We start from the raw sequence: 20805 nt of genomic DNA, 5'->3' as shown, positions 1-20805 counted from the left end.
TGCTAGCATCACACATACTGCATAAGGAACTTCTCAGAAGAATCATTGACAATGAGAAGAAACATCATGATGCTATTGTCTGATTCAAAAAACAAATGTTCCAAGTCAATTCTTAAAATGAGTGCATTATGCATAACAAAATTTACAACTGTTAATTTTACAAGCAACCTGTACACATTTCAAGATGGCCGTATGAAATAATAATGAAGACTGATATTCGGTGTATGAAGGTAATAAGCACTACTACAGCGCTTGAGATAGACAACGACTCAGTCATGGACAAGGAATTCACTGTGCTATGTGCTGCACAGTAAAGATAGAACAAAATTTATTTCTACAGAGACGTTACAATCTCAGACAAGAAATATATGGATTCACACAGAAAGGAACTGAAGTTGGTCATTGTAATGGGCATCTATCTCAACACAAAGCACTGCTAAGTTTTTGGGATAAGTTGATTTAAAGGTACTGAAAAAGGTTTTAAAGGAGGATAATGCGTTCTGCGGAAATCTCTTCAGCCTTAAGAAACAGTATAAAACAAACAGCTGAAAGAACTAGCCTGAAAATTAGCAAACGAACAATGAAGATTGGTATTTTATTATTGGCTAAAATTGGCTAAAAACGTTAAAAATTAAATTATTGGCTAAAAACGTTATATGTTTCATTCTATTTTGCTACAAGTACATGCTATTTTGTCAATCACAGTGAAGCAAGACTAGAACAAGAGTGCTACAGAAAATGTCCGATTCTTGTATTATATTAACTAGGATCATAGGAGTCACAGAGCCCTTATTAGAGTCAGGCATTACAAAAGCAGCACAGGAGAGAGTCATGACAAACATTTGCATGCAATTCCTGCCCCTGAAGTACAAGTCATTCAATCATTCAGAGACCTCTGAAAGAACTACTATTTGCACAGAAACTATGGTAGATGATCTGGTATTTTTGATTAGCAAAAAAGTATTTCCAATAACAGTTAAAATACTTTTGTAATATGAACCAGTCTCAAGACTCATATTTTTTTAGAGCTCCTGTCAAAAACCTTGTAAGTTTCCAGTAATGCTCTCAAACTTAATAGGCAATTCCTTTTAGATAATAATTTTTGTACTTTGATACTGAAAACAGCTGTTCATGAATTCAATTACAAAACCTTCATTTAGATAAGGAAACTATTTCAATATACTGTGCAAAGAGCATATCACATTTTTGCTATTTGATGAGTAAAGCTGCAATTTAAACATGCTGTTGATTGTAAAATTAATATAATGAAATTCCTTTATCAGCTTCAATATTTCACAACTTGCCTATGAGTTTTAAACTAAATTTCACCATAATTAGTGCATGTATCCAAAATGCCCATCATCCACCTCACCCCCATTCCAAAAAAAGCACTCAGAATGAAGCTGAAGTATATTTAATACATACACTGGAAATACTGACAGTGCTTTTCATTTTACTTCTGCTGTTCTACAACTAGTTCTGATGGCTTAAAATACCTTTTTTTTTTTCCTTATACACTAGTTATATTTGTGTTTTTACCTGTTGTCAGGACCAAGCTTGTGAAAAATGCTAAGTCACTACTTTTATTTAGCTCTTTGTTGAAATGCTGCGGAAAAGACAAGCTCTGCCTTTATCCATAGTACCAACATTCAAGTTTGATAATTTTGAGCAAAAAAGACTATATAAAATGCAGTACTCTGGAAGACTGCAAATTTTCAGACTGAAGTTGTTCTTTCGAATAGTTCCACTCACAATACCAACATACTCTTGTAATGTTCGGTTTCATCTACAAGATAACAAACATTACCATCTTTATTTTATTGTTCACAAAGCAATGTTATGGAAATATCCTCAAAATGTTATAAATAAAAAGCATTCCCAAAAAAATGCAATGAAAAAGTCATTATTACACCTTTGGAATGCCTGTATTATCAGAACTGAAATCAAGTGCCTGTGTTCAGTTTTATCTCTGTTTTCACATAGCTTCACTTTTATTTGTATAGTCCTGATATTCACAGATGTTTAAATGAAGAGATATAGATTAACTCAGTATATCTCCATTACGAGATCTTCATTAGGAAATACTTTTAGGCTTAAAGCCTTTCTCTTCTGGAGTTTTAGATATTTCCATTTCTAGTATTACAACACAGTTTGAGTTGGGCAAATTACCACAAGTTAATCACAATTACATTTCTTTAGCTATGGGACAGATTTCAGCCAAGTATTTGAGAATTTTAACACTGTTATTTTCATTTAACATTATTATTTCAGTGCATCTATAACCGCATAGCAATTCATACACAGTACCTTATTTTTTTTTTCATCCGTGGATTTCTGAATACGTTGTCTAAGAGGTTTTGGGGAAGATCCACTGGATTGTGACGGAGATCTATATTAGAAAGAAATAAGAAACATTTATAACATGCAAAAGTAATTAGTTAAGAAAAATAGTTACCATACCAAGTTCCTCAGAGATAGGAAGGTAATTATCTTCGCTATCTGAACTTACTTTGTTTTCTCTCTAAATAACCACATGTACTGAAGACAGCAACAAAACCAAACCTACAGATCCAATTTCTGGTATCATTTTGCAGTATGTTTACTATATTGTAGTTCTGCAGCCACAGTATTATTATTTGTAATGCTGGTGATGAGTTAACAAGTCACCATTCTACTTACACTGCCTTGAATAGCATCTGGTTGACATCCAGAATGATTTTCCTTGTATTTACAGACTTTTCAACAAAAGTACTCACTCAAGCAAAATGCTTCCACCATCCTATATTTCAGTATGTGAATAGTTACATACATTAATGAAAAATTATTTAATTTTTGATGCATATAATGCAAAAAAAAAAAAATTTGATGCATATAAGAGGGGATTCTTTGGTCTTGAAACAAAAAACTAATCTGTGCATCTGTCAATAATTACTTCTCTGTTTATGCTTATGTCAGGCCAACGTGCATATGAGGACAGTTGTTTCAAAAATAACTCATTTTTTATTTTATTTACTCAGCTCATTCTATTCAATTAGTCCATAAATAAAATTTATTTAGCTCATTCTTTATTTTATTTATTTCTATTTGTCTGTTGTCTGCAGGACCTTGCAAAGTTTTTTCTATCTAAATTGCCAAAATATGGAGCTTCAGCATACTCCCGTCTACACTGTTGTTCTAGTTCATGCGTCCTCTTTGTAACTCGTAATGACAAAATTCTCAGTATTCCACTTTTCCAAAAACTGATGATTCCTCAGGATAAGCAACTGACTGATTAAATCATCACTGCTTCTCCAGTGCATGGATAGATTAGTTTCCTTTTCAGTGCCCACAGAAATGGGTTTTCAAGGGAGTTTTTGTTTTACACACCAGATCAATATTGGTATTCCTTAAATAGAAGGACATTTTTAAAAGGGAGGAAAAGAAATGAGCAGGAAGCAATGACTGACTAACATTAATAGGATGGGAAGACGATGGGAATAATATAAAAAACAGTAGCAAACAAAAAGTTGCCCAAAGCCCTGAATACCTGTTGAACCTGCAAAACCAGAAAAAAAGAATCTTTATTGCAAAAAGTTATGAAAATAGTTAATCCATGGTCAGGCAAAACTTAACTCTAAAACATAAAGAATATCATTAATTTTATCAGAATCACTTTGATTACTTTGATTTCAATATCATCACTACATTTTTATGTTCGCCTAAAAAATTTAAAAATACCATGGGAAAATTAGTACACTTCTGCCTTGCGTGCAGCTTCAAAATACAAAAAAAATAGCAAGAGAACTTTATTTGAACTTCCATAATGCAAATCTAAAAATAATATTTTTCAGAAGATTGAAATAATATGCTTAGAGAATGAAAACATTTGATGGGTATAGTAAAGGACAGATTAAGTAAGAAAAACTTCAGCTTGGTTAGGATGTTCTAAAACACTGAGGATGTATTGTCAGAGCTTACATTTCAGTTCCCAAATATGCGTACATTTCACAAATTGCAATGAAAATATTTTTAATTAAAGAAAGCAAACAACAACAAAATAGCTGCTTCTCTGCTGTAGCTTTTTTGCAGGATTTCAGTGCAGAGATAAATCTACCCAACTGATCTAGAAGTTTATTAAGAGTAAAACAAAGCAAGAAAAATTTCTGATATGCTGAAGTTTTGAAAAAGAGGTGTTCTCTTTTAACCTCAGTCTTCACCTGAAAACTAGTAGTGCTCTCTCAAACTGACCAACAGAACCCAGACAAAACTATTCACAAACTTTAAACATATTTTGGGATTCCTCAATAATGAAATTTCTAGAAATAACAAAAAGCATTGTGAAAAACCTCAAAACAATAACTACCATGTGATCAAAACCCATAGAAAAATAACTACCATATGAGGTGATCAAGTCTGATACACAGAATCAGATTAGCAAAAAGAATCTGAAAACTGCACTGTTTACTGCCAGATACTGCCATTTATCCTGTAAACTGTTCCAGATATACTATTAATAATCAATTGGCAAAAAGACTGCAAGCATTTGAGATCAAAAATTCGAGACACAAGCATTAACAAAAAAGTGCTGTACCATAGAGGTGCCTGTACATTGACACAAATCAGTGATACCTTAGCTACTATCCTGTGTAGTATTAAGGCATTCAGAATTCATAAAGCAACTAGAGCCTTACAAGAAAGCTGCTAGAGAAATGCAGAACACAAATATTTGATAAAAATTGAGAACAGGTGGTATTTGCAAGTGTCATTTCAGTTTTTGAAAAGTTTTTTATTCCTAAAACAGTAATTTAGGATCATAAATTCAATACTTTGAATAAATTACTTCTAAATCAAATTTTTAAATGAAAGCATAAAGATAATATTAAAAAATATATATGCTGAAAAATAAAATCTAAAACAAATTGACCACTAAGAATAACTATGGAAAACACAAGAATTGTCTAGATTATAATATTAATTCTCAGAGAGCAGTACCTGCTTACACCTACACCAAGAAGATTTTAAGTAAAACACATATTTTATCCTTTTGGGGAAAATTCAAGAAAATTAATTCAGCTGAAAAAATCAAATGAGGTAAGTCAATCCAAAGCACGCAGTGGACACTCTTACTCAAAAATAAGTGGCTTAAACCCTGTCTTAAATTAAAGAATTACTTAAAAAAAGCCCCAAAACAATCAAGAACTCCAGCTCTGAATAATAGCAAAGTTTAATTCAGAAAGAGAATTCATAAAATCACAGAATTGTTTTAGTTGGAAGAGACCTTTAAGATCGTCAAGTCCAACCATTAACGTAGCACTGTCAAGTTACCACTAAATCATGTCCCTCAGCACTACATCTACACGACTTTTAAACACCTCCAGTGATGGCGACTCAACTACTTCCCTGGGCAGCCTGTTCCAATGCTTGACAACCCTTTCGGAGAAGAAATTCAGGTGGACCTTGATTCCACTCACATAGAGCATTAACCTAAATCTGATTAAGTTCATTTTCATTCTGATAAAAATACAACCATGGTGAGGTTTATTAAATTAATAAAACAGTTTAAAAAGTAATGTGGATCAATTTTCCTGAATCTGAAGTAACAGAAAAATAAGCAACTGAAATCAGGGTTATTTTAAGCTTGTTACATAATGAAATAGAAATATATAGCTACTGCTATCCACATATATTTGAGAGGTGAAAAAATATTCCACAATATGTTGTTACAAGCTGCCTTTTATTTTAAAAATTATTACAGGTTTATTTAGAATTCTTATTAATGAAACTATTTCTTTTCAAGTTTTATTAGAATGTGCTTATGACTTTGGTTTCATAAAAGAGGTTGAATGACAAATCTAACGGAACCCTTAAATCCTTTGACTTTTAGAATCCTTCATCTTCCAACTTAGGACTTACTGCTGTTTTCCTCTTTCCTTGCTTTTATCCTCACAGCCTTGCACCTGCACAGTCTGATAGTGTTCTTATGGTGGGCTCTCGTGGGAAACAACTGCCACCAGCATAAGAAACACTCCATTCTTCCCTACTTTTCCTACCCTTTTCATTGTAGCTCTTATTTTATGTTAGGGAACCCAAAAACGTTCATGCACAGAGCTTAATAAGCAAATGGCCATGCAGCCCCTGCCCTGATGAACAGATGCTTTGAACACCTCTGAAGGTACCAAAAGCAGGGACAATCAATAAGGGGAGTGACCAGGTCCCTTATGAAGACAATACAGTTCCCTTGGGAAAAGGACTACAGGGGAACCAACCACTGTACTACAGAGGATGCTTGTCTGGGAACCCTGGCTGCTTTACATCGCAGCTGGCCACTGGGGAGAGTTTTCTCTTTCCTCTTCTCTTTCTCCCTTCCTCTTCAGATTTTTTTCTTCCCAAAGAGCAACTTTCACCATTAGAGTGAATGTATGCCATCACTACTAATAAATCTTCGTGCATGTGAATTTGTTTCAACATCCTTTGAGCAATACTACCCTGATTGGTAGATCACTATATGAAAAACTGTTTAACTATTTAAAACTCTCTCCACAAAATAATTACTATGTAGGAAGTAAAAAGGATATAATCCAAAAATTTCTTGTGTCATAGCTAGACAAAAGAGGCATCTTCAAATTGAACAGTAATCTAATTAGCTACTGAACAGACAGTATTTGAAGTTAGGAGTTCAAACTCAACTTAAAAGGCAAGTATTTGGAAGGTTTGTTACAAAGGATACTCCTTCATAGGTTTCGTGCTGCCTAGAAGCGTACTAGCTCAAAAAGTCCATATTACAAAAGTATCTTGAACATACAGAAAATGTGAATGAGAAGCTAGAATACTTTTGAGAACTTGAGACTGTTCTAAGAATGCTTTCCCTTTGCACCTAGTCTCTCAACAGACTGCACTTTGGTCATTTCCTTTGTGTAAGTAATATCAATGCTTTGTTAGCCACTCAGTATAAGATCTTAAAAAACAAACAAACAAACAAAAACCAACAAAAAAACCCAACCCCAACCAACAAACCCAAAACAAACACAAGAAACTGTCTAGTACTCACCTGAAGAGTGTCAAAACAGAGGTGATTCCAAACAAATTTAAGTTTTCATCATCATATAATAGTTCTGCTTTGTTCTGGGTAGGAGGACTAACAGCTTCTTCATCCAGAAGAATTAGTAAGACCTTTACAGTATCTCTGCCACAATACACAGTGTCATGATTTATGGAATGTAATTTTGGCTGAAAGTAAAAAAAAGTAAAAGGAACATAAAACACAAAAGGTCAGCAAGCCAGACCAATAACTCACCTCCAAAAGCAACCCGTATCATCACAAGATGTGAGAATCCCCTTTCCCAGTAGGCATTTCCAGGGAACCTGCCCATGGGAAAGTTTCTTCCTCATCCCAAGCAATTGGTAGAGTTTAGATCACTGCCAGTCGGAGGTATACACTGATGAGCAAGTCAAACAGATAAGTAACACAAATCTGATGAAGCCATGCAGCAGAAATTAACATATTATTTTCTCACAACCAATTTGAGTGCTATGGGGTACACAAACACATTCTGGTGAAGTCCAGCTCCTCTAACTGAATCTGCTAAAGCAGTTGGTTAAAAGTGAGATTTCCATCAAGATTTGACAAGAGGGGTAACTTGGCACGATTTCCTGTTGTTTGGAACAGGATGAATTCCTCACCATTTTCCGCAAGAATAAAGAATTCCTTAAAGAAAATAATAATCCACATCTGGAAGTGCTCAATGCTACAGTCAGCAGTACAGATGCAGAACTCCATAGCCACTACGGGACTGCAAGAATTGCAAGTTTGCTACATTTTTCTGTAAAAGTACTAGGAGTTTCCATAGATAAATTCAGTGCTTAATACACAGTAGTAAATTTTAAAAACTATAGGCTTTCTTATTTACCAATACACAGAAACATTGAATAGCCTAACTTTGTTCAAAAGGACAGGAAAAGCAATGAACTGCATTTATCTAATCAGTCATCTGCTTTTAAACACAGTCTTGAAAAGATCAAATTCTATTTCTCTCTCTATTTGATTACATCAATTAGTGTATGTAGCTTTCAAGAAACCATAGCAACACATGTCAGTCAGTTACTATAAGTTATAATCAATAGCTAGAAATAGCAATTACAGAAATGGTTGTTACTTGGCTTCACAGAATTGGCCTATTTCAGTACCATTTAATTTCCTCAAAATTTATTCTGAACCTCTTCAGTCATTACATCACCACATCATAGATTTTTATAAAATGTCATGTGTGTCACAGCAAATTTGTCTAAATGAGAAAAGTACAAATTTGGCATCATCTTGACTGATTATACACAAAGGAAAAAATAATAATCTTTAGAATATAACATAACCTCCTAACTGCTAAAAGATGACCTTCAGAAATCTCATGTACTACAGCAACAGTGACTTGGTGTACTAACCATGAACTAGAATCCCGTTGTCCAAGGCACAATAAGATCTTTAGGCAAGACAACAATCCCTGCCACAAAAATCTTGTTTATTAGTAAGCGAAAAATCATGATTCAAATTATTTTTTCAAGAAAATAGTTGGTCCGTCTTTCAAGGGTATGGACCGTTAGCTACTCCATACTGTTCTGGTTAGTTCCAGAAACACCAGCCAGATTCCATTTACAATAGCAATTTTCTCAGGAAGAAATGAATCATAATTCCTATTAGTCACTCGTGCAGGTTTCAACACAAAGTAGTACTTCCTGCTGCATAAATTAATAAATTTTCCTGGAGCTCTAGGTTCTTATAAAACAAGTATTTGCATGAAAACCGAGCCATGATGGAAGAAAACTGCCACTAAAGGAGAAAAGCAAATATTTTTCTAACAAGCTCTTTTCAGGTACACTCTACGAGGAAGCAGCCTTCCCAGGAGCTAAGTGGAGGCATCGTTTTCAGCTCTATAGTTAAGATCATATTTTAAATTTACACTCAAAGAAATTATTCAATCTCTTATACATGAAAAAACATAACATCCTATCAAAACCAGAACTTACTCTGAATATAGAACATTTTTTCTAAAAAATTATAGCATCAGGCTTGGGGGTTTCTTTAAAAACTAAAAAAACACAATTAAAAAACCAAGCTATATGTGAAACTCAGCACAGACCACTAATCTTTGCTGTCCTGAGATCTTACACAATACAGATGCTCCAATATTTATTTTTATGCAGCCCAAATTCAGTTGGAAAACTTCTGAGGTTTGTTTTATTTTTTAATTAGTAATGGTAACCTGCCCCTCTCTATGCTTAGTAAAATGGAGTGCTTCTTCCATTTATTTTTTCCATGAATAAAATTTTATTAATTTTATGAAAAAAATGCTTTTTCCAATACTTCACCTAGTAAAATGCTTCTTCCACACCGACCTCCACTAAAACATGCAACTTAGTATCAGTCTCTTAATATTGGTCTAACCTCCCTTTCCACCCCTCAACTCTGTGAAACAAATATTTAAGAATTATTATTAAAACATACATTGATCTTACAACATTCACAAGCTTCATTTACATCAACAAAAAGAATTCCCCATGCCAAAATCAAAATCATATCATCACAACACCAACAAAGGTGGGCAATTTACACACATTCCACCCCTCATACAAAAATTCTCTACACTTATTCTGCTCTTTCACAATGTTCAGCCCACGTTTTGCCCATTGCCTCTCCCAATTACTGTCCTTAACTCTAATCCCTCAGGCCCCACATTGGGCACCATAAAGAACTGTGGTAGGTTGACCTTGGCTAGCCATCAGATGCCCACCAAAGGTGCTCTATCACTCCCCCTCCTCAACAGGACAGAGAGAGGAAATACGATGAAAAGCTTGTGGGATCAAGATGAGGACAGGGATTTCACTTAGCAATTACCATCATGGGCAAAACAGACTTAAGGAAATTAATGTAACTCATTGTCAATTAATCAGAATGAGACCCCTCCCTTCTTCCCAGACTCAACTTTACTCCCAACTCTTCTGCTTCCTTCCCTTGAGTGGCACAGGGAGATGGGGAATGAGGGTTGTAGTCAGTTCCTAACGCATCACCTCTGCTGCTCCTTCTTCCTCATGCTCTTCCTCTGCTCCTGTCTGGGGTGCTTCTCATGGAATACAGCCCTTCATGAACTTCTCCAGTGTGAGTCCTTCCCATAGCCTGTAGTTGTTCAAGAACTGTTCCAGGATGGGTCCTTTCCACAGGATGCAGTCCTTGAGGAACAAACTGCTCCAGCATGGGTCCCCATGAGGTCACGAGTCCTGCCACCAAACCTGCTCCAGCATGGGCTCCTCTCTCCACTGGTCCTGCCAGGAACCTGCTCCAGTGTGGACTCTCCACAGGATCATAGCTACCTTCAGGGCACATCCAATTAGCTCCAGCATGGGGTTCTCCACAGGCTGCAGGGTAGATACCTGCTCCACTGTGGATCTCCATGAGCTGCAAAGGGACAACCTGCATCACCTTGGTCTTCATCGTGGGCTGCAGGGGAATCTCTGTTCCAGGGCCTGGAGCACTTCCTCCTCTTTCTTCTTCACTGTGCTTGGTGTCTGCATACTTGTTTTTCTCATGTATCCTCACTCCTCTCTCCCAACTGATGTTGCACAGCATTTTTTTACCCTTTCTTAAATGTTATCAGAGGGGTGCTACTATAGTCACTGACTGGCTCAGCTTTGACCAGCAGCAGGTCCATCTTGGAGACAGCTGGAAATGTCTCTGTCCAACACGGGAGAAGCTTCTGGTGTCTTTTCATAGACGCCACCCCTGCAGCGCCCCCTGCTACCAAACTTTGCCACGTAAATCCAATACAGCACTAGATTTGTTAAGCCAAGCAGCTCATCAGTCACATCCAGACCACAGTCATCTCTGATGGCTCTCCATACTGTGGTGAGTGTGGATGTGCTGTAGTGAGTATGGTGAAAAGGATTAGTTTAAAGCCCATCATCCTCTGCTATGTACTCAAGTTTCCTCACTGAGAAGAGCTATAGTAGAATCTGCCCATCCACAAGTAGATAGGATGTTCCAGTAATCAATTAACTTAAACTCAAGAATTGGCAAAGACTTAAACACAGAACCACAGACTAAACGTAATATAATTAAATTTCATTAGCTGCCTTCAGGTGCCCATTTTGACAAAAAAATATTAACTTCACACTGCTCTCAACAGGACTAAATATTTAACCACATTTCCTAACAACATCAGGATGCAACCATCTCTGCTATCATGCCTCAATAAGGATACTGGTAAACACTTCTGCAGGGTCATTAGACTATGGAGAACAATAAGAAACACAACCCATTTTGGAAAGCAGTTTTTTGTGAATTTCTCTGAAGAATGAATTTTTCACTGAATTTTTTAGAGTTGGAAGGGACCATAGAGATCATCTAGTCCAACTCCCCTGCTGAAGCAGGATTGCCCAGAGCATGTCAGAGCATGTTACTCAGGATTGCATCCAGGCGGGTCTTGAAAATCTCCAGAGAAGGGGACTCCGTGACCTCCCTGGGCAGCCTGTTCCAGGGCTCTGTCACCCTCACCGTAAAGAAGTTTCTTCTCATATTTGAGTGGAACCTCCTATGTTCCAGCTTGTGCCCGTTGCCCCTCGTCCTCTCACTGGCAACCACTGAAAAGAGTCTGGCTCCCTCCTCCTTCAACCCACCCTTTAGATACTTATAAGCATTGATAAGGTCTCCCCTCAGCCTTCTCTTCTCCAGGCTAAAGAGTCCCAGCTCTCTCAGCCTTTCTTCATAAGGGAGATGCTCCAATCCTTGAATCATCCTCGTTGCCCTTCGCTGGACTCTTTCCAGTAGTTCCCTATCCCTCTTGAATTGGGGAGCCCAGAACTGGATGCAGTATTCCAGTTGTGGCCTCACCAGTGCAGAGTAGAGGGGAAGAATGACTTCCCTCGACCTACTAGCCACACTCTTCCCTATGCAGCCCAGGATTCCATTGGCCTTCCTGGCCACAAGAGCACACTGCTTGCTCATTGTCATTTTGCTGTCTACCAGGACCCCCAGATCTTTCTCTTCAGAACTTGACTCCAGCAGGTCCACACCTAACCTGTATTGGTGCCTAACATTCTTCTTCCCCAGGTGCAGGACCTTACACTTTTCCCTGTTGAACCTCATGAGGTTTTATTAAAATAGTTTTACCTGCCATGTAATGATTTTATCAATATTTTATCAATAATACAATTAGCAAAATAAAGACAGAACTGATAACGGTGATCGATTTTTCAGATGGGGAAGAGAAAGAAATAGAAGGATATGAAAGGGAAATAGAGAAATTAAAGATTCAGGGGAAACAGGAAAATTAGGCTGAAATATATACTCCAACTGCTCAGTAGAAATACACATTTAAACCAGTTTAACCGGCCACTAGACTTTGGCTGGTTTTAGCTCTCACGGAAAAAGAAAAAGAACATATTGAAAGTCTGATTAAAATTTGTTAAAAATCTTGTTACCATGGAGTAATTCCAGTGATTTCCCAAAACAAAGCATTCTAATAATGTACGTACATTCGAAGTGTCTATAAGTTTTAAAAAGTTTCCTAGACAAAATACATGACATTAAACATTTTATATATCAACAAAGTAAAATAAAATAATTAAAGGTCATTGATGTTTTCATGACAAAAAGGATCATAATATAAACCTGAGTAGATTCAAAGTAAAGAAACCACAAATAGCCTGCATTCTGCTCTCCATGCTTGACCTAAAGAACTTTAAATATACTGATTCCTTCCATGAAAATAAAATCATTAAGTTTCACTAGCGTCCTGAAATGCTACAAAAGAAAAACTTACACATTGATTGTTTGGTGTTTTTATTCCTTCCCATTCCACATTTCACCGTGTTTTGGACTTCTTTCATATTTAACCTTACTTTGAATGCCTTACCCTGAGAAATACTTGAAACTGAGCTAATTAAAATCTGTGCATTTTAATCAAAATTACTGATACATGTTCTTAAATCTTAATTCCACTTTCATGAGGTTTTTTTTGTTTGGAAATTTGTTATAGCTATACTGACTTGAATCAGTGGTAAACCTGATAGTTATAAGTATCTACATCTATAACAACTACACAAATAAATTAAGTTTAAAGAGTATTTTATTTATAATTTTGAGGTAAGAAGTCTAGTTTAAGTAAATCAGCTTTTTGAAATCTACACTATAATCCTCAAGTATAAGTCTTTCAATAAGTTTAAAACCACAGTGTAGAGGAAATGACACTGCTCTGTACTGTTAGGAAAAGATAATACTTTATATAAAAAGTCTTTTAAAAAATAAAAAAGAAACAAAACAGGTGAAAGACATTTGCTTTCTTGTAAAGCTAAATAGTAAAAAGAACAAAAGAAGTCCCATTACCCGTGCTGGACTGACTCCAGTAGTGCTGGCAGTCAAGACTTCACGTTGTGAATCGATAATATTTTTAATCTTCAAATCCAAATCTTGTACAACTTCCTCTACTGCCTGACAGAAAGGATCCCCATTGCTTCGGCCTTTTATCAAATGCATCTTCACTGTTGACAGAATTCGCCCCCCTGCGATTCTGAAAATAGGCACAGGGTCATCTCCACATTAATCTTGGCAGCACTTTAGTATACCTATTAGTGTTGAACATAGCCAGTCTTCACAGTTAATTAAAATTCTTCAGAAAACAGCTTTGATCTTTTAAATCAAACAGCAGTATACAAGTATTGTTCAACATAATAGTTTGCTAAAAAAAAAAAAAAAAGATTATAAGGAAAGGTAATGAAACCAGCATTTAGTAATACTCTGAGCTACAACACAAAACTAACTTCTCCATAAAAGTTCAAAGAAAAGTACCTTCTTTAAACCTACAGTTACTGTTTTGCTCATAAACTGTTAAGCGTAAACAAAATGTTTCACTGGAACATGCGTTCCAATTTAACAGACTATTAGATTTTCGAGTCTTTTGTGCTTCATGTGAAAGTGCTTCAAAATAGTACTCTGCTTTCAATTTTATTTAAATAGATAGTAATTAGACAAAATGAACATCACTGCCAGGAAGGCACACACTATTAATCTCTTCTTCATCAACAAGAAAAAATGCCTACAGAAAAAAACTTAGTAGTTTAATTATGAAATATCCATGCAGTTTGACATCAAAAATATAAATAATTGAATCTCATCGATACAGGGGCTTTATTTCAGCTCTTCTTATAGAAGGAAAACACGACATTTGTGAGTGCACCTAAACTATGTTTAGACCGTTAATTTCATTTCATGGTCCTCTACCTTGAACCATCCACATTGCATGTATGATAGACTACTTTTGGGATCACTTTTGGATTAGAACAACCAGGTTTCTCCCCAGTGAAACTCGAGTGATTAGACGACTAGCAGTTACAGTTGTACACATGATGCTCCAATAGGCAGTATTGGGAGAACTACACCATGTCTTGCTCCCTTAAACTTGTAAGATCCACATATTCTATAAAAATGGAAATATGACAGGGTGCCAAGGAGAGTGCATTATCCTGAGTATGTTTAAAAAAAAAAAAAAAAAGAGGGAAAAAAATCAATTCTTGAAGAATCACAAAACCCAAAGATCTTGGGTCCACATAAATGGCTATAGGGACTGAGGCTCTTGTAACAGCACACCTTAATTTACACAGACGTGGTAAATGAGAAGAAGCAGTTACAGTTTCAAGAATTCCACTGTCCACTTATAAGTGCACCATTCCACTTGGGTCAAAAGTGCTGCCCTGAACAAAGCTGCTCAAAATTAATAAAATAAAATAACTTAAAACTTAAACAAGAGTGAGCATAATCCCATCACAAGAATGGAAAATCCAAGTGCTAAGGGAGAACTTCTCATTTTGCAAGTGTAATGTGTGGTGAGTAGGTGCAAAAGCCATATGGAGGTAGAAAAGTAGGAATCGCTAGTCATGAGGTGATTGACTATGAACTATGACAATGCACCAGCTTAAGATCTGTGATCCCCTAGCTAATTTACTTATCTCAGATCATCAAAAACTGAGACAGCAAATGTGTCTTGACTACTTCAGTAAAGATTTAGTGAAAGACAGAATAAACCCCTAGAGTTAAAAGCTTAATAATTTTGTCCGGTACCTACATAAAACATTAAATGAAAGACGACGTTTTAACATTGCTTGAGTTTGGGCAAGTAAGAAAAAAGGCATTACAAGAACCACTCAGCTCTCCTACATCATAATGCATCTCTTCCCGGAAGCTTTTTGAAGTTGCATATTGTTTGAAAATTTTATCATCAATTCTCCAGTCTTCTCAAAACATGAACCCATCATCCAGACCAACAAAGCCAATTATAAGCAAGATTCCCCTCATCCCACGAAGCAACTTTTAACATTACGTATATATAAGGACTTAATTATTTCCCCATAACATTTTGTCTTCAATTTCATTTTCTGATTATTTTCCTCAACCTACTCAGAGGGTAGTAGTCTATATTTTATTTTTAGCTCTAACTTATAGGGTTTTTTTAAATTAGCCTTCTCCCCTTTTAATTTTTCATGTATAGTTACTTTCATCTTTGAATACCAGCTGATAACATAGGCAAGAATAAAGGAAGAAATAGAATCAGAACAAGAGGCATAAAGGACCCATTCTTTAAAAAAAAACCCGATTCCCAGGAAAAATAGGTAGAGCTCTGTGTTCAAAAAATACCCTGAACTGAAATTAGAGACTGAGACAGCACTCAGGACAAGTACTATAAACATTTCCTCTGTTCTTACAAGGCACATTTATTGTCAGCGTTGAAGACGAGATCCTGTGCTTGTGGACTCTTCTTTTGAAGTTGTACAATCACATGTCTTATCCTTAAAGTAACAGAGATTCTCTGCAGTGACTCAAAAACAAACAGAAACAAGCAAAAAAAAAAAAAAAACAAAAAACACACACACAAAAACACCAAAACCAAACCCCAGCCTTCCAGTTACCATGTTTTTGATGAAAAATTTTCAGTGAAGCTAGATACGCTTGCAATGCTAAATTCAGTTATGAGATTGATTTCCTGTCAGGTTTGTTTTAGTTTTTCTTTTTTAAAGTCTTATAAAGACTAAGTATAGCATCAGGCCAAAGCAGCAAAAGCAAAAAAAAAAAAAAAAACAAGTCAATTCTGTTCGTTCTGAACTCCTGCTCTGAGAAGTTTTCCTTTGCAGTCAATATGCTTCATGTTCTATTACAATAATCCATCTTCCCTTTCCAACTGACCTACAGTTTCTTTTTCCAGCCTTTAAGAAACACTAGCTACTTTCCTGTGACATCTAGTAACTGGATATGATGGCTAACCCTAAAAAAAGGTAGCCTGTTAAATCTTGCCTTTAACAGCAGAATTACTGAAGTCTTTTTTTTTTTTCTTGAGAGTTATATTTATAGTCCAAATCAAAGCATAAATGCAGCATGATGAGCGTAACCTAGCATCAGTCTATGTAGCTCAGACACCAATAGTTTTGATTTAGCTATACCATGGATCGTACAAAATGACTCCATATTTATTCACACACCCTGAACTCTCAGGCTGCTATTCACACCTACGGTAGAATTTTTAGATACATCTATGATGCTGCAAATAACAGGCCTGAAAAAAAAAAAAAAAAAACACACCACCAAAAAAACCAAAGCAATGGCAAAGGCTTTATTATTCCAGGTGACATAACCAAGAGTGAGATGATGACTAATTTTTCAGCTTCCTCCATGCTTTCTGGCTTCTTTATGTTCCTGCCCACTTACCCTAAAAGGATACCTTGCAAAATAGAAGAAAAGTATACTTTGTACACATTAAATTTTGAACATGAATTTTAGAATTCTAGTTGGGAGATCCTCCAGCAAATGAAATTCTGCGTGTCTACATTCATATAAAATATAAAATAAAGTTGGCAGAGCTATGTAAGAATAGGAATTGAGTCAGAGGAAAACTAGTTTGTTTATATTGTTTCGTATTAAAATACATGGAGGGAATGGGGCCAGAGATCTTGCTGTTTTGGCTTATTCTGGCTGAACAAGACTCCCATAAATAACTTTAAAAATCTGAAGTTAACCCGAAACCTTTTTTTTTTGGCTTTTTTTCCAGGTGAAACCCAAATATTTCCACATAATTCTTGTCTTTAAATTTTACAGGTTAAAGATTAACCAAGCCTGCAAATCTAATGTGAAGTGAATAAAGAGATAAACTTGTGCTTAGCAGAAATTTAAGCACTCAGCTGAAAACAGTCACCAAGTGAAGTCTTTGGAAACTGTCTCTGCACACAGGTCAAGAGCCATCCAGACCTTAGAAAGGATAGATGGTGGGTTTTTTTTTTAAAAAAAAAAAAAAAAAAAAAAAGGAAAAAAGATGCTGGTGTACCACTGCTCCAAAACCCACAATTGAGTCTAACCACAAGAGAAAGAAAAGTTCAAGGGGAAAAAAAATAATAAAAATCATCCAGTGCAAATTATCAAGAGGTAAGAAGAGAGCTCTGCTGAAGAAAAGTTCTGTCTCGGAGATGCATATAGGAACTGTAGCCAAGTCTCCTGATGCTTCTTGCCAAATTGCTTTATTTCCCCCAGCCCTAAGCTGACAGTTTCCAAATTAATACCCTCAAACGAGAAAAGTATTAAATGAGTAGTAACTGTTCCATAAATACTGTGCTGAACCTACAACACCAAAACAAACAAGCAGGTGAAAGGATTGACTGAAGTTGTCTTTGAAAGCCAGGTTCAGTACTTTGTCTACAGGTATCTTGAGCTTACCTACATCATTATAATTTCCATGTATTTTACATACATATACATGCATGTATGCTGGAGCAAAAAGTATTATTATACATATGGCACTGGGCATGAGTTAATTAAGATAATCACACCCTTAATTTAAATGCTATGCTCTGTGACTTGATTACCTTGTAGCTTTTCACTGAGAAAAAAGGAAAACACAAAACAAAACAGTGATAAAAACATTTTCTAAGTTTATTTTTTTGCCTCTACTACACAATGCCAACTAAGGATATTTGCTATTAGAAATAAAGTTCATTTAATCTCTTTTTCTCCCCATATTCCTTCTTCTTTTCCAGGAAAGAGTTCCAGTCCCCCATCAGATATACACAGTACTAACTGGAGCAAAGAAAAGGAAAAGTTTATTCATGCTTCAACTAGAATTTATATAAACAGGCCAAGACATAAAATGCTGATCTAATGTGTGTGGATTAGTACTGAACACTGTGCCACAGCTTATGCCATTTTACACCAGGATATGATATAACAAAATAAGTTATGTTGCAAGGTTTGTTTTTTTAGTCTTGAATATATTTATAAAATGTTGAATCTGCCTCATTTGTGCTATTTCATGAATATTTCAAAGCTCACTAAATATATTATGAATATTTTCAAAGCTACTAGTTAGCCCTAACTAGCCATGTCTAGCAGTCTAGCAGTAAAGCCAGTCTCAGTAGGAGAGGCGTTCTTTTAATCTCATTATATATGCCATCTAGAGCACAAATGGAGGTGGGCTAGGGCTCTGTTCATTTTACAGAGTCATTTCTGTGGTATAAAGAGAATTGTCCTTTCCCCAGAAAAGACAATTCACTGGATCAAAAAACAACTTGAGAAATAGCCATCTTGAAATGAAATTATAAATTAATTCAACAATAAATATAATAGTTCTATTTAAAGCAATCAATAAGTTACCTGAGCAACTTCAGATCCACCAGTAGGACTTCATTGCTAGTGAGGTTTAAGAAGACTACATAAAAGCATGAAGATAAAAGGAAAATGTGGTAAAAATGCAACTTGGGGTTTTGGGGGCTTTTGTAGGTTTTGGTGGGGTTGTTTTTGCTTTTTTTCAAAAAGGAGACCCTATGCCAAATTACTCTGATATTACTCTTTTATAGAATTATATTTCCACTGTGGTTGTTCAGGGAATGTTCAGACACAAAAGGCCGGATCCAACAGTACAGTGGTGATCTTCCACTGAGTGGACTCAGCAAAGTCTAGATGTGACCATCAGCATGCCCATGCAGCACTCCATATTAAGTCCATAGCAGAAGAGACCTGGAACAAAGAACACTTTCCCTTCTTTGATGGCCTGCACTATTCTCCATCTGCTTCAGCAGCCAGAAAGGTTCCAGCAAACACTACCATTTTCAACTACACAGTCTTAATTCACACTCTTCTTTCCTATCCACAAAAGCCAGGACTGCAGGGTGGGTAAGTGAGGGGAAAGCATGTGATCGCACAATTAAAGACTATGTTAACACATGCTTCTCAGGTGACTAAACTAAGACTTCACTGACAGGCTCTAAGCATTTATTTTTACAGACAATGTTCAGTTAACTTTTTTTTTTAAATTAACAAGTTCCCAAACATTTTAAATCAACTGACAGAAGAAATGTCTTACCATCTTTAACATAACCAGCACTAAAAGAGCAGTAGACAGTTCAGGTGGGATTCATCTCACCTCTCTTGTACCCAGAGAAAAACAGATGCCTACATGAAGATAAAATGAATCACATGCTAAAAATACCATATTTACATCAGTGCTTCTGAAGAGAGTTAAAGAAAAAAGTACAATGTAAGACTCTACCTGTTTACTAGGCACCATATAAGTGGCATCTTCTGTCACCGGTTGCTTCTACTAAAAATATTCTCAGATCTTCTGCCTGCTTAAACCCTTTTGCCTTACATCATCTGTGTCTCAGTCCTATCTATTTCTATTTCATTTTCCTTATCAAACTGTCTTATCTTATACTGAGGTAATTAATTTATAAGAACATAATTGCATGCCTTATCTTTTTTGTTCCTACTGAGATTATCACGTAAACAAGCTCCTCTGCTTCCCTAAAATCTAAATTACATTGGCAAGAGCTCTTCTTACAGAACTGGGGCCTTAGTGTGCAAAGTTGATATGATGCAGAAGCACTTTTATTTATTTTCTTGAAATACATCTTTTGTGGAAAAGACTAAAGTAGCATACAGAAGAAGAAAAAAGAAAAAAAGAGCCGAGGATATGGACAATATTCAAAGCCTGATAAAAACCAGAACAGACTGCTGCAGTCTATTCCAAGAACAGAAAGGAATATATCAAAATTCTCTTATACTAAGGTCAACATTTTTATTCATTCATTTCAACTTCTCCAACAGAGGTAAAAAACCAGATGACAAATATATAGCTATCTAACTTACACAGTGGGAACAAACGTCTTAAAACAGATTACAAACACCTAGTGATCATGGACTGGGAGAGAATCACAGCTGCCTTCTTTGTTATGGATTTAGGAAGCTGTTTTAGAACTTGGTAAGAACTGAACAGTTATCCAATTTTTGAATTTAGAACTACGTGAAGAGAGTAGCAATCTGATTCTGCTCTCAAACACAAAGAAGCAGGAGTCAACTAGAGCTTCATCTATATGAGTAAAAGAGTAGGACAAAAATTATTTAGGAAACAATACAAAAATCAAATACTCTTAACAGAGCAGTAACTGTGCCTTTTTAAGCAAACTCAATGTTTTTTTTTAATTGTTATATGCATAAATTAAAATAGTAGTTCATATTATTTCAACAATAAAATTGTATTAGTGTGCTTATCTAGATTTCACACATCAGTAAAAGAAAAAAGTAACTATATCAAAACACAGTACCCAAAAATTCCACCTCAAACAATGAGCATGTGCATTATTACTTTAGTTTTTTAAACCATACAGAACTAAATATTAGGTGAAGACCCTACATTAGGCCCTTCAGAGTTTTGCAGTTTATTAGATCCACAATAAAAGCACAGCAAAAAAGAATCCTGTTGCTAAGTATTTTTCCATGTTGCTGCTGCCGCTTTTGCTGTATTGCCAAAC

The 20805-nt window shown here is 35.7% G+C and overlaps 1 protein-coding gene across 1 annotated transcript in view; it reads right to left on the bottom strand.

Annotated features, from left to right (window-relative positions):
• PARPBP (PARP1 binding protein) overlaps positions 1–20805 on the bottom strand; it is a 51413-nt gene that overhangs the window by 7727 nt on the left and 22881 nt on the right. Inside the window, exons 6-8 of the mRNA XM_074162343.1 lie at positions 13349–13532; positions 7028–7206; positions 2308–2389 (exon numbers count right to left, since the gene is read on the bottom strand). Of these exons, the coding sequence (XP_074018444.1) occupies positions 2308–2389; positions 7028–7206; positions 13349–13532 (445 nt within the window). The remainder of the gene's footprint in view (positions 1–2307; positions 2390–7027; positions 7207–13348; positions 13533–20805) is intronic.

This window comes from Numenius arquata, chromosome 2 (genome assembly GCF_964106895.1).
Source record: "Numenius arquata chromosome 2, bNumArq3.hap1.1, whole genome shotgun sequence".
In the NCBI taxonomy this organism is placed as follows: Eukaryota; Metazoa; Chordata; class Aves; order Charadriiformes; family Scolopacidae; genus Numenius; species Numenius arquata.
The sequence above is the reverse complement of the archived record's forward strand: the minus strand, read 5'-3'. Positions and strand labels throughout refer to the sequence as shown.